Raw genomic sequence first — 15345 nt, 5'->3', positions numbered from 1 at the left:
GAAGCCTCGGGAGAAAGAAAGGGGGAGGGGAGCACTAGAGGGAGATGGAGAACAGACAAAGAGTGATGGGCAGAGAGAGAAAAAAAAGGAGGGGGGAAATAAATAATCAGGGATAGGGTAAGAAGGGGAGGAGAGGCATTAATGGAAGTTAGAGAAATCAATGTTCATGCCATCAGGTTGGAGGCTACACAGATGGAATATAAAGTGTTGTTCTCCAACCTGAGTGTGGCTTCATCTTGACAGTAGAGGAGGCCATGGATAGACATATCAGAATGGGAATGGGAGGTTGAATTAAAATGTGTGGCCACTGGGAGATCCTGCTTTCTCTGGCGGACAGAACATAGGTGTTCAGCGAAACGGTCGCCCAGTCTGCGTACGGTCTGTCCACCAGAGAAAGCAGGATATCCCAATAGCCACACATTATAATTCCATGTCCCATTCCCATTCTGATATGTCTATCCATGGCCTCCTCTTCTGTCAAAATGAAGCCACACTCAGTTTGGAGGAACACCTTCTATTCCATCTGGGTAGCCTCCAACCTGATGGCATAAACATTGATTTCTCTAACTTCTGTTAATGCCCCTCCTCCCCTTCTTACCCGATTCCTGATTTATTTATTTCCCCCCTCCTTTTTTTTTCTGTCTCTGTCCATCACTCTTTGCCTGTTCTCCATCTCCCTCTGGTGCTCCCCTCCCTCTTTCTTTCTCCCTAGGCCTCCCGTCCCATGATCCTTTCCCTTCTCCAGCTCTGTATCACTTTTGCCAATCACCTTTCCAGCTCTTAGCTTCACCACTCCCCCTCCGTTCTTCTCTTATCATTTCGCATTTCCCCTTCCCCCCCCCCCCACTTTCAAATCTCTTACTATCTCTTCTTTCAGTTAGGCCTGATGAAGGATCTCGGCTCGAAACGTCGACAGTGCTTCTCCCTGTAGATGCTGCCTGGCCTGCTGCGTTCCACCAGCATTTTGTGTGTGCTGCTTGAATTTCCAGCATCTGCAGATTTCCTCGTCACTGCACATTCTCCTCAATTTTGAGAATAAAGGGTAGGTCATTTAGGACAGAGTTAAGGAAAAACTTCTTCTCCCAGAGAGTTGTGGGGGTCTGGAATGCACTGCCTCGGAAGGTAGTGGAGGCCAATTCTCTGGATGCTTTCAAGAAGGAGCTAGATAGGTATCTTATGGATAGGGGAATCAAGGGATATGGGGACAAGGCAGGAACCGGGTATTGATAGGAATTGATCAGCCATGATCTCAAAATGGCGGTGTAGGCTCGAAGGGCCGAATGGTCTACTTCTGCACTTATTGTCTATAATTTCATAAATCTTCATTAAATCTCTGCTTAGCTTTCTCTGCCCCTTAAGCTTTCAATCTATCCTCAAGTAATGTGTCTACCTCTGCTTGCCATCAAATGGTTTTGTAGAATGTGGGAGCCAGAACTACATACAGTATTCAAAGTGTGCCCAAACTCATGATGAATGTGGCTTTAGCAGGATTTTTCTGGTCATATACTCCATGCCTCAGCAGGTAAACAGTAGTTAAAGCAATTCAAACAAAATATTTTGACATTTGCAGAGATGTCACTTTCTAATTTTATTAACCAAAAACAGAATGGTATGGAGGGTGGGAGTTTGGGGGGGGGCGGGGTAGTACTAATAATAGAATAATATGAGAGACACTAATAAAATAAACCAAAGCCAAGTTTAAATCTCACCATAACAGCCAGAGATTTTAAATTGTGTTAATAAAATGAAATCTGGAGGAAAAGGTTAGTAATCTAGGCCATTAAAACCCATCCCATTACCTTTTTTTTTTAAACAGCAAAGACCCTTACTTGGTTATGACCTTGTCATCTGATCTACTTGTGTTAGACCCACAAACCATGTGCTTGACACCAAGTCACCCTCTGACGACCAAGCAAACTTCTCTTTCCAAGGAAAGTCTTAGAAGAGAAGGGAGACAGAGGTTGGGGAAGGAAACTCCTGTGTATAGCCGTAATTACCAGTCATAAGTATCTCATGACTAGCCACTTTGAACAATGTGCTACAAAATGTTTACTGCATGCTGTCTGAACTCACCATCCCCTCCTCTCTGCAAGTCCCCTCCACAGTGGGTCCGTGCGTACCATTCTTTCAATGAGCTTTTTCCACAGCATTCCCTCACCAATTACCCGCTGCCATTCTTTGCACACCACCTCAGCAGCACACAGTGACTTGGCATCCAGGTATGATAGAATGTTTTCTGCTATATGGTCCAATCCTTGGGCTGTAAACACATTTGAGAAAAGCACATCAATTAAGGAGCAGTCCAGTAATTAACATCTTTAATTAAGGCATTTTAATGCAAATAAAAATTTATACCATGAATTCTTTGCTTCATCACTGCTCTCGATTGCTACCCACTAGTCACAACTTCATGGTATAGTGGCTACGTTTGAAATGTGCTGTATTATGAGTCACAATGACAATTTCAATAACTGAGTTTCACATTTGTTAATCTACATTGGAACACTAAATTTTTCATCCCAGGGTTCAACTCATGGAACAGAAAATGTCAAACAGAAAATCTGCAAAAAAAAAGTGATGATGGCTATAGAACAGAGAAGCCAGCCCTTTGGCCCATCTGTTCTTTGCTGAAACATTAATATGCCTAGTCCCATTGACCTGCACCTGGGCCATACCCCTCCAATCCATGTATCTAGCTAAATTTATCTTAAATTGACCCGACATCCACCACCTGCAATGGCAGCTCATTTCACTTTCACCACCCTGAGTGAAGATGCTTCTCCTCATGTTCCCCTTAAACATTTCACCTTTAACCTATGACCTCCAGTTGTAGTCTCATACAAAAATACCCTAAATACCCTTCATAAATTTGTACTCCTTGCCCACTGATTCTCATTCTGGCAAGATGGTGACGCGGCTGGTCACAGCAGCTTCTACAGGGTCAACAAAAGGTGCTACTGTTTTTATTTAAACGTATGTCTAATGATCACAAGCTCCTACTACATGTTAAGAACTCAAAGGACTGCAGGTCTACACCATCAACAAGTTTCTCGCTGACAGAGATAATAAAGGAGCTGTGCAATGTGCTCCTACCTGAGTCGATGAAGGCTCTCTTGCATTTCTTATACTCAAATACCTCATTTGTTCCTACCTACCTATACCTGATATGCACCACCTCCTTTTTCTTAACCAGGGCCTCAATAGCTCTCGAAAACCAAAGTTCCTTAAGTCTGTTATCCTTGCCTTTTATTCTGACAGGAATAGACAAACTATGAACACCCAAAATTTCACTTGAAGCCTCCCACTTGCCAAGTACACCTTTTCCAATCCGTGCTGGCTACATCCTTTCTAATACTATCTAAATTAGCCCTTCTCCAATTTAGAATCTCAACCTGTGGGGAGTGGTCGCTCTGTGCCCTCCTGAAGTCAACAACCATCTCTTTTGTTTTGTTCACATTAAAAGACAGGTTGTTGGCTCAGCACCAGTCTGTTAGCTGCTGCACCTCCTCTCTGTAAGCTGACTCGTCGTTCTTTCTGATGAGACCCACAATGGTCGCGTCATCGGCGAACTTGATGATATGGTTCGAGCTGTGTGTTGCAGCACAGTCGTGGGTCAGCAGAGTGAACAGCAGTGGACTGAGCACACAGCCCTGGGGAGCCCCCATGCTCAGTGTGATGGTGTTGGAGATGCTGCTCCCGATCCGGACTGACTGAGGTCTCCCAGTCAGGAAGTCTAGGATCCAGTTGCAGAGGGAGGTGTTCAGGCCCAGTAGGCTCAGCTTTCCAATCAGTTTCTGAGGGATGATTGTGTTGAATGCTGAACTAAAGTCTATGAACAGCATTCGAACGTATGTGTCTTTTTTGTCCAGGTGGGTTAGGGCCAGGTGGAGGGTGGTGGCAATGGTGTCATCTGTTGAGCGGTTGGGATGGTACGCAAACTGCAGGGGGTCCAGTGAGGGGGGCAGCAGGGTCTTGATATGCCTCATGACGAACCTCTCAAAACACTTCATGATGATGGATGTAAGTGCAACTTAATGTAACAACTAAGTGCAACAATGGTAGTCATTTAGGCAGGACACCGAAGACTTCTTCGGCACGGGAAGATGGTGGCGGCCTTGAAGCACGTTGGAACGGTGGCACTGCTCAGGGAGATGTTGAAGATGTCAGTGAGAACATCTGCTAGCTGGTCTGCACATCCTCTGAGCACTCTACCAGGGATGTTGTCTGGTCCAGCAGCCTTCCGTGGGTTGACCCTGCACAGGGTTCTTCTCACATCGGCCACAGAGAGACACAGCACCTCGTCATTCACAGGAGGGGTGGACTTCCTCGCCGCCACGTCATTTTCTGCCTCAAACCGGGCATAGAAGTTATTCAGCGCATTTGAGAGGGAGGCATCACCTGCACAGTCAGGTGATATTGTCTTGTAATTGGTGATGTCCTGGATGCCCTTCCACATGCGCCGCATGTCGCCGCTGACCTGGAAGTAACTGTGGATTAGCTGGGCGTGTGCACGCTTTGCCCCTCTGATGGCTCGGGACAGTTTGGCCCTTGCTGTGTTTAAAGCTGCTTTGTCGCCTGCTCTGAAGGCGGAGTCACGGGACCTCAGCAATGAATGCACCTCTGTGGTCATCCATGGCTTCTGGTTGGCACGTATAGTGATGGTCTTGGACAGAGGAACATCATCAATGCACTTGCTGATGTGGTTGGTCACTGATGCTGTGCACTCCTCTAAGTTGGTAGAGTCGCCATCGGTTGCAGCCTCCCTGAACATGTACCAGTCAGTCTTCTCAAAGCAGTCTTGAAGAGCAGAGATGGCTCCTGCTGGCCAGGTTTTCACCTGCTTCTGAACTGGTCTGGAGCGCCTGACGAGTGGTCTGTATGCTGGGATTAGCATAACAGAGATGTGGTCTGAGTATCTGAGGTGGGGGCGGGGCTCTGCCCGGTACGCGTCAGGAATGTTTGTGTAAACCAGGTCCAATGCGATCCCCCCCCCCCCCGTTGCAAAATGCACATTCTGATGGAACTTGGGGAGCACTGACTTAAGGTTCGTGTGGTTAAAATCACCGGCGACAATAAACAGACCATCAGGATGTGCAGTTCGCTAATAGCCCTGTACAGTTCACAGAACGCCTCCTTAGCATTAGCGCTGGGGGGAATGTAGACGCTGAATATAAGGACAGAGGTGAATTCCCGTGGCAAATAAAATGGTCTGCATCGAACTGCCACAAACTCCACTAACGATGAGCAATGTCTGGAAACCAGCACAGAGTTCTTACGCCATTCCGTGTCGATGTAAACACACACACCGCCACCGCAGAACTTACCGGAGACAGCTGCATCTCTGTCTGAATGAAACAAAGCTAGCCCATCTAGCTGGATGGCAGCGTCTGAAATCCCATCAGTGAGCCACGTCTCTGTGAAGACATATGCAGAGCAAACTCTGTACTCCCGCCGAGTATTACGTTGGAGTTGGATGTAGTCCATTTTATTGTCCAGGGAGCGGACATTGGAGAGCAGAATGGACGGGAGAGCCGGCCGGCTAGGGTTTGCTTTTAGCCTGGCACAGACCCCTGCCTTTTTGCCTCGCTTCTGCTTCCTCGCACATCATTTTCATCGTTTCCATCTCCGGCTACCAGCATCAGGCAAGTCCGAGGATTGTAGGCCCATTCTCCTCAGCAAGCTGACGTCGCGTAATTCAGCCAGCAGATCTTTGTGGAGGTTTGCTTTTGGGCGATCTCTGTATTGTAGTAGTATCTGGCGATGGTAGATAGCCGCTCTGTTATCCATGTGCCCTAATCGAAAATTGTGTATCAAACTTAAAATAGAAAATTAAATTAAAGTAACACCAGGTCTGAAAGGCCGCTGCTGCCGTGCCGCCCCGCCTCATCACTTGCACTATGTACTACAATGAAGGAAACTTTACTGAACACATCTGACAAACTTTTTCCTATCCAGCCTTTTACAGTATGGGAGAGCCGGTCAATATGTGTAAAGTTAAAATTGCCTACTATCACCACCTTGTTCTTTGCAAAAGCCTGCATTCTCAACAAATTTGGTCCTCTAAATCCCACGGACTGTTGGGTGGTCTAGAATATAATCCCATTAATGTACTCATACCTTTCTTATTCCTCTTTTCTACCCATAAAGCCTCATTAGATGAGGTCTCCAGTCTGTCCTGACTAAGCACTGCAAAACATTTTCCTTAACTTGAAATGCCACCTTTAATCCCTCTCCCTCTATCACGTCAAAAGCAACGGAACTCAGGAACATTAAGCTACCAGTTCTGCCCCTCTTGCAACCAAGTCTCACTAATGGCTACAATGCCATAATTCTACCAGCTGATTCATGTCCTAAGCTCATCTGCCTTTCCTATGATACTCCTTGCTTTGAAATATATACAGCCCAGAACATTAGTCCCACCATGCTTGTCCCTTTGATTCCTGACTTTGTATGTATGCTTAATAATATTTTTCTCCACAACTACTCCCCAGTCTGCTCTGGTGCTCTAGTTCCCAACACCAATCCCACCGCCACCCTGCCCCAGTACAGCACTAGCAAACATACCCCACAGGATATTCTTCCTCCTGCAGTTCAGGTACAAGCTGTCCATTTTGTATGTCCCTCCTTTCTGGAAGAGAGCCCAATGATAGAAAAATCTGAAGCCCTCCCCCCTAAACCAACTCCTTAGCCATGTGTTAAAGTCAAGTCACTTTTATTGTCATTTCAACCATAACTGCTGGTACAGTGCATAGTAAAAATGAGACAACGTTTTTCAGGACCATGGTGTTACATGACACAGTACAAAAACTAGACTGAACTACGTAATAAAAAACAACACAGAGAAAGCTACACTAAACTACAGACCTACACAGGACTGCATAAAGAGCACAAAAAAAGTGCAGGCATTTACAATAAATAATAAACAGGACAGTAGGGCAAGGCGTCAGTCCAGGCTTCAGGTATTGAGGAGTCTGATAGCTTGGGGGAAGAAACTGTTACATAGTCTGTTCCTGAGAGCCCGAATGCTTCGGTGACTTTTCCCAGACGGCAGGAGGGAGAAGAGATTGTATGAGGGGTGCGTGGGGTCCTTCATAATGCTGTTTCCTTTGCCGATGCAGCGTGTAGTGTAAATGTCCGTGATGGCAGGAAGAGAGACCCCGATGATCTTCTCAGCTGACCTCACTATCCGCTGCAGGGTCGTGCGATCCGAGATGGTGCAATTTCCGAACCAGGCAGTGATGCAGCTGCTCAGGATGCTCTCAATACAACCCCTGTAGAATGTGGTGAGGATGGGGGGGTGGGAGATGGACTTTCCTCAGCCTTCGCAAAAAGTAGAGACGCTGCTGGGCTTTCTTTGTTATGGAGCTGATATTGAGGGACCAGGTGAGATTCTCCATCAGGTGAACACCAAGAAATTTGGTGCTGTTTACGATCTCTACCGAGGAGCCGTCGATGTTCAGCGGGGAGTGGTCGTTCCGTGCCCTCCTGAAGTCAACAACCATCTCTTTTGTTTTGTTCACATTCAGAGACAGGTTGTTGGCTCTGCACCAGTCCGTTAGCCGCTGCACCTCCTCTCTGTAAGTTGACTCGTCATTCTTGCTGATGAGACCCACCACGGTCGTGTCATCGGCAAATTTGATGATATGGTTCGAGCTGTGTGTTGCAGCACAGTCATGGGTCAGCAGAGTGAACAGCAGTGGACTGAGTACACAGCCCTGGGGAGCCCCCGTGCTCAGTGTGATGGTGTTGGAGATGCTGCTCCCGATCCGGACTGACTGAGGTCTCCCAGTCAGGAAGTTTAGGATCCAGTTGCAGAGGAAGGTGTTCAGGCCCAGTAGGCTCAGCTTTCCAATCAGTTTCTGAGGGATGATTGTGTTGAATGCTGAACTGAAGTCTATGAACAGCATCCGAACATATGTCTTTTTTGTCCAGGTGGGTTAGGGCCAGGTGGAGGGTGGTGGCAATGGCGTCATCTGTTGAGCGGTTGGGGCGGTACACAAACTGCAGGGGGTCCAGTGAGGGGGGCAGCAGGGTCTTGATATGCCTCATGACAAGCCTCTCGAAACACTTCATGATGATGGATGTAAGTGCAATGGGATGGTAGTCATTGGGGCAGGACACTGAAGACTTCTTTGGCACGAGGACGATGGTGGAGGCCTTGAAGCATGTTGGAATGGTGGTGCTGCTCAGGGAGATGTTGAAGATGTCAGTGAGAACATCAGCTAGCTGGTCTGCACATCCTCTGAGCACTCTACCAGGGATGTTGTCTGGTCCAGCAGCCTTCCGTGGGTTGACCCTGCACAGGGTTCTTCTCAAGTCGGCCACAGTGAGACACAGCACCTGGTCATTCGCAGGAGAAGTGGACTTCCTCGCCGCCACATCATTTTCCGCCTCAAACCTGGTGTAGAAGTTATTCAGCGCATTTGGGAGGGAGGCATCACCTGCACAGTCAGGTGATGTTGTCTTGTAATTGGTGATGTCCTGGTTGCCCTTCCACATGCGCTGCATGTCACCGCTGTCCTGGAAGTAACTGTGGATTAGCTGGGCGTGTGCACGCTTTGCCCCTCTGATGGTTCGGGACAGTTTGGCCCTTGCTGTTGTTAGAGCTGCCTTGTCGCTTGTTCTGAAGGCGGAGTCGCGGGACCTCAGCAGTGCAAGCACCTCCGCTGTCATCTATGGCTTCTGGTTAGCACGTATAGTGATGGTCTTGGACAGAGTAACATCATCAATGCACTTGCTGATGTAGCTGGTCACTGATGCTGTGCACTCCTCTAAGTTGGTAGAGTCGCCATCGGTTGCAGCCTCCCTGAACATGTGCCAGTCAGTGTGCTCAAGGCAGTCTTGAAGAGCAGAGATGGCTCCTGCTGGCCAGGTTTTCACCTGCTTCTGAACTGGTCTGGAGCACCTGATGAGCGGTCTGTAGGCTGGGATTAGCATAACAGAGAGGTGGTCTGATTAACTGAGGTGGGGGCAGGGCTCTGCCCGTTATGCGTCGGGGATGCACATTCTGATGGAATTTGGGGAGCAGTGACTTAAGGTTTGCGTGGTTAAAATCACCGGCAACAGTAAACAGACCATCAGGGTGTGCGTTCTGCTAAACTATATAATCTTCCTATTTGTGGCTTATCACATGGCATAGGTAGCAGTTCTGAGATCAGAATTAGAGGTCCTTGTCCTTTAACTTAGCACCTAACTTTGCAAGACCTCATAATTCATACTACCCATTGCTACTGACGCAGACCACAACCTCTGGTTGTTCACCCTCCTACTTAAGAATGCTGTGGACTCAATCGGAGATGTCCCTGACCCTGGAATCTCACAAAGTGCTGGAGGAACTCAGCAAGCCAGACAGCATCAATGGAAAAGAGTACAGTCGATATTTTGGGCCGAGACCCTTCGGCAGGACTGGAGAAAAAATGCTGAGGAGTAGATTATAAAGGTGGGGGGAGGGGAGAGAGAAACACAAGGTGATAGGTGAAACCTGAAGGGGGAGGGATGAAGAAGCGTTGGAAAGTTGATTGGTGAAAGAATACAAGGCTGGAGATGGGAGAGTCTGATAGAAGAGGACAGAAGGCTATGGAAGAAAAAAAATGGGGGAGGAACACCAGAGGGAGGTGATGGATGGGCAATGAGAAAAGGTGAGAGGGGGAAAAGAGGATTGGAGGGGTGATTACCAGAAGTTCGAGAAATCGATGTTCATGCCAGCAGGTTGGAGGCTACCCAGACGGAATATAAGGAGTTGGTCCTCCAACCTAAGTGTGGCCTCATTACAATTTGTGGAAGAGGCCATGGATAGACAAATCGGAATGGGATGTGGAATTAAAATGGGTGGCCCATTTCTAGTGGGCAGAGCATAGGTGCTCGGTCTAAGCAGTGTCCCAATCTCCGTTGGGTCTCACCGATATACAGGAGGCCTCATTGGGAGTCCTGGACACAGTATGTGACCCCAACAGATTTCTAGGTGAAGTGTCGTCTCACCATGAAGGACTGTTTGGGGCCTTGAATGGTAGTGAGGGAGGGCAGGTGTAGCACTTGTTCCACTTGCAAGGATAAGTGCCAGGAGAGAATTCAGTGGAGAGGGACAAATAGTCAAGGGAATTGCGTAGGAAGAAATCCCTGCAGAAAGCACCAAATGGGAGGAGAGAATGATGTGCAAGGTGGTGAAATCCTGTTGGAGATGGTGGTAGTTGCGGAGAATTATATATTGGACGCAGATGCAGGTGCGGTGGTAGACAAAGACAAGAGGAACCCCATCCCTGGTAGGGTGGCGCGAGGGTGGAATGAGAGGAGACCAGCATGAAATGGAGGCAATGCAGTTGAGGGCAGCGTTCATCCCCCTCTCTCACTTTATATCCTTGTCCGCCCATCACCTCCCTCTGATGCCCCTCCCCCATTGTCTTTCTTCCATGGCTTCTGTACTCTTCTCTCAGACTCCCCCTTCTCCAGCCCAAAATCTCTTTCACCAATCAGTTCCCCAGTTCTTTACTTCATCCTGCCCCCTTCAGGATTCACCTTTTACCTTGTGTTTCTCTCTCCCCTCCCCCCACCTTTCAAATCCACTTCTCAGCCTTTTTTTCTCCAGTCCTGCCGAAGGGTTTCAGCCCAAAACGTCGACCTTACTCTTCCACAGATGCTGCCTGGCCTGCTGAGTTCCTCCAGTATTGTGTGTTGCTTGGATTTCTAGCATCTGTAAATTTTCTCTTGTTTGTCATCAGGGTATCTCGTTCTACTCCATAGAACCTCCTCTCTGATTTCCTAACCAAAAAGTCCCCCATCACTACAGCTTGCCTCTTCTCCCGCATCTCTTCTGAGCCACAGTGCTAGAGACCTGACCACTGTGGCTTTCATCTGCTCGGTCATTTCCCCAACAGTATCCAAAATAGTATACCTGTTGCTGAGGTGAAGCACCCACAGGGGTGCACTGTACTGGCTGCCCTTTACCCCTCCTGATGGTCACTTAGTTAACCATGTCCTACCTCCCTGTATGTTCTATCAACCCCTCAGCCTCCCAAATGATCCAGTGTTCATTCAATTCCAGCTCCTTAACACAGTCTGTTAGAAGCTGCAGCTGGATGCGCTTCCTGCAGGTGTGGTCATCAGGAACACCAGAAGTCTTGCTTTCCCACATCCTGCAAGAGAAGCATTTCACTATCCTGCCTGGCATCCCCACAATTATAAATTCACACCTCTCATAATCCTCGATGAGCCAAAGCCTCAACCCCCCTCCCCACCCTCTCACACAATGGCCACTCCGCTTAAACCTGACCTTTTCATTGGATCTTGCCAAGTGCCTAAATATACGCAAATCCAGGGTCTTCTCGGGAACTGTCGCACATAAAAAGTGACGACTGCCCCCAGTCACTCTCTCCCTCTACACAACCCATTGCCTCTTTGGGGATGGGGTGCACAAAAAATGATGATAATAATAATCATCTCTATTACCCTGTGCTGCAATCAGGCTCAAATAAAATTGAAACTACATCCTGCTGTAGCCTGCTTCCTCCTCCTCTGTTTGGAAAGTTCATGGAAAAAGTCAGCTTTCCTCTTTTGACCAATTAATTTGAACTTAATTTGCATGGAGCCCTCAAGGAGGATTTTTTTTAATTGACAAAGATTGTTCCTAGATTGTCCAAAGATTAGCCTATAGAACATGGACACTGCAATGCATAGGAGATGTAAACCATAGAATTGCCTATGAAATAAACCAACTTCCTTTGTTATGGAACAGCATACAGGTTATTTAACCAGCTGACAAAAGTTCTTGCCATCTTCTAAAATGCACTTTCAGTTTCTAAATCTGAAACAAATCTGTCTGTGCTTTTACAGGTACAATTGAACTTCCTGTCTTTACTTAAGATTTATGAACCTGGCCACTTGAAACTGTGTCATAGAAAATGTAAGTCATTTACCCAGAAGTACCTTTGCCAAGTGAATAGTAACTATCCAGCCTAATCCCATCTCCCAGCATTAAATCCACAGCCCTAATGTGTTACTATTGATGGTGAGGATGTGGTGAGGACCTACAAGTACCTGGGGGCTGCACCTGGGTGACAGCCTTGAATAGAGCACCAACGCAGAGGCTGTGTACAAGAAGAGCCAGCGTCACTTCTACTTCCTGAGGAAACTGAGGTCCTTTAGAGTAGGCAGGCCTCTCCTTCACGTGTTCTGTCAGTATGCTGTCATCAGTAAGTTCTTCTATGCAGTGGTGTGCTGGGACAATGGCATCAATGCGTATGATGCCAACAGGCACAATAAACTGATTTAAAAGGCTGGCTCTGGTTTTGAAGTCACACTGGAGGCTGTGGTAGATCAAAGGACTCCACAGAAAATCCTGGTAATTCTGGACAATGTTTCTCACCCTCTGCATGCCACCTTGGCTGAAAAGAGGAGCACTTTTAGTAATCAACTAATACAACTGTGCTGCTCCGAAGAGCACTATATGAAGTCATTCATACCCTTGGCCATTAGGCTCTATAATGAGTCAACTTACAACTGGAGTAATGATTACCCCTTCCTGTTAGACTGTTTGAGGTAACTTACTTTTTATGCTTTCTTACTTCTCTTCTAATATTTGTATATCTGTGCTCTTGTAATGCTACTGTAACTTACTATGGGATCAATAAAGTATCCATCAAGTACTGCTTATAGTCAGTTAGACAGCACAGAAACAGATCCTTCAAGCTTAACTTTATTCATGTAGATAAGCTATCTTCTGGATCTAGTCCTTTCTACCTACATTTCAATAGGGTCTTTTAAGAAAAGCCTCTTAGATAGGTACATGGAGCTTAGAAAAATAGAGAGCTATGCACTAGGGAAATTCTAGGCAGTTTCTAGAGTAGCACAACATTGTGTGCCGAAGGGCCTATAATGTGCTGTAAATTTCTATGTTCTATGTTCGCCCGTACCCATCTAAAACCTTCCTATTCATTCACCTGCTCAAATGACTTTTAAGATCTTCTAATTATACACACTTATTCAGATTCAGTTTATTGTCATTTAGAAACCACAAATGCAATGCAGTTAAAAAATGAGACAACGTTCCTCCAAAATGATATCACAAAAGCACATGACAAAACAGACTACACCAGAAAATCCACATAACGTTTGGCAATCCCCAATCCAGAGTCCGGAGAGGCTGCTGCGTATTAATATCGCGCTACCATCTTAGCGTGTTCCCCGGAAAGGAGCTCCAAATCTACCAGACAAAACAAGACCAAAAACTAAAGCTACAAGACCTGCACAAAACCACATAGTTACAACATATAGTTACAACAGTGCAAACAATAGCATAATAGATTTTACAAAAAGACCATGGGCACAGTAAAAATAGTCCAGAGATGTTAAAAGACTATAAGTTCGAAAGAAACCACCACACAGTTTCCACAAGCCCTCAGGGTCTCGATAGACTCGTCATTCCACGCAGGCAGCAGTTCCACTTTCTCTGCAGTTTGTTCCATATACCCCCACTCTAAGTACAGAAAACGTTGCTCTTCAAGCCCCCTTTAAATGTGATAAGGGTTTCTACCTATATTTTCCTTCTGTGATCGCTATTTTCTCATTTTTAACTCATTTGTGAAGAGGAATGTGCCTTTCCAGCTCACGTAATTTTGTAAATCACAATAGGATCTCCTCTTACCCATCTCTGCACCAATGAAAACAACCCCAGATTATCTAAATTTTCCCAGTAGCTACAATTGTCCATTTCTAGCAGCACCCTAGTAAATTTCTCTGCATCCTCTCCAGTACAATCATATTTTATTTGAACTGAACTATATACAATACTCAAGCTCTGGTCAAACTAGGGTGGTATACCATTTCAACAAAACATCACTGCTATTTCATTCTGTGTTGTCACTTGAAGGAAAATAACTCTATGATTTGTCAGTGGTCTTTGGGGTACTGCAAGTCTGTCTTTATTGATGCTTTGTGGAGGGTGCAGATGCTTTTGCTGGTGGGGGAGGGGTGTTGTCACTTTGCTGCTGCTTATGCGTGGGAGGAGAGAGTTGGTGGGGGCTTTGGGGTTCTAACATTTAACTGTCATTCATTTTTTGGAGTACTCCTCTGTTTTCATGAATGTTTGCAAAAAAAAATAATTTCAGAATGTATATTGTATATATTTCTCTGACATTAAATGTACCTAGTGAAAAGATACTTGGACAGGTACAAAGATAAGAAAAGGTTCAGAACAAGAATTCCCAACCTTTTTTTAATGCCATGTACCCCGACTATTAATTAAGGAGTCCATGGACAGCTGGTTTTGAGGGATACACGGGTAAACGGGACCGAAAGACCCATTCTCATGCTGGATGACTCTGACTCTAATTAGCCTTGCCTATCCGACTAACACTAAGTGCACCATTCACATATTACACACCCGCCCCACCAGAACTGGGTAGCACTCCATTTGCAAGCAAAATCAGTATTATTTCTACAACGTATTTAATTGCTCTAGCAATATGCATTCATTTTCTTGACGACCACAAATTTTCAATATTACTGGTCCTATCATTTGCCACATTTGAGAACCTCTGGCTCAATCAGATAGGTACAAAATGCCAGTTTCCCATATAGGATTATAATTAATGTCCCACATCCGACATTAGTGTGTGGCTATATCTTGTTAGGAAGTGCAAGTCCTGGAGCAATGTTTAATTGTTGAGAAAAGCCAAGACTTCCAAGGGCCAAAAGTTGTATTGTTACGTACCCGTGGGTATCTTGTGACTGTCACATGACCAGGATGTAATTGAAGCTCTGCTGGGCATGATGTAATAGTCTTGTGATGGTGGAGTGATGTAATTTTCCTGCCAGTGAGAGGTCATGTGATGGCCTGTTTCAACAGGTATAAAAGGGGAACTCCTCCCTGTGACGCAGGTCAGTTCATGGTTTAATTCGTCAGTGATTCCGTTCTGCTGTGTACTTGATTTTATGACGCAGTTCTGAAAATCGCTGCCAGTTAAAGTCCAGTTGGAGAGTGAAGAATTTATCAAAGTTCGGAAAACCCTAAAGATCGAGAAAAGTTGGTGTTGTCGCTGGTAAACAAGTTCAACCTTATTTAATCCTCCTTCGGACTGAATTAGTAACCTGCACCCACGTTAGAGCAGAAAGGACTGGGACAGTGAGTTATTCGCCAAAAGGAAAAGGTCAGTGCCTTTAAGCCGTTTTATTTCTTCATCGTAAATCCTTCGGGCAAGGCATACTTCGGCTGGGATCAGCAGTAATGTCATGAAAGAGAATTTATTACTTCAAGGAAAGTCTCTCTTAACTGACTGTAAATCATTTTGGACTTTTTGCAATACTACTTTAAAAAACTGAGTTCGCATTTCTCGCTTTAAGAACTGTTTGAGC

General features: G+C 46.1%; 1 protein-coding gene across 4 annotated transcripts in view; it reads right to left on the bottom strand.

Annotated features, from left to right (window-relative positions):
* LOC140739528 (F-box/WD repeat-containing protein 11) overlaps positions 1–15345 on the bottom strand; it is a 291401-nt gene that overhangs the window by 130702 nt on the left and 145354 nt on the right. For 3 of the 4 annotated variants that reach the window (XM_073067919.1, XM_073067920.1, XM_073067922.1), the window contains one exon: positions 2074–2260. In XM_073067919.1, the coding sequence (XP_072924020.1) occupies positions 2074–2260 (187 nt within the window). Of the gene's footprint in view, positions 1–2073; positions 2261–12030; positions 12378–13085; positions 13157–15345 lie in introns of those variants that run through there. The other variant, XM_073067921.1, reaches the window with a different exon arrangement.

Source organism: Hemitrygon akajei, chromosome 15, assembly GCF_048418815.1.
Source record: "Hemitrygon akajei chromosome 15, sHemAka1.3, whole genome shotgun sequence".
Lineage (NCBI taxonomy): Eukaryota > Metazoa > Chordata > Chondrichthyes > Myliobatiformes > Dasyatidae > Hemitrygon > Hemitrygon akajei.
This window is presented reverse-complemented; position numbering and strand designations above follow the sequence as displayed.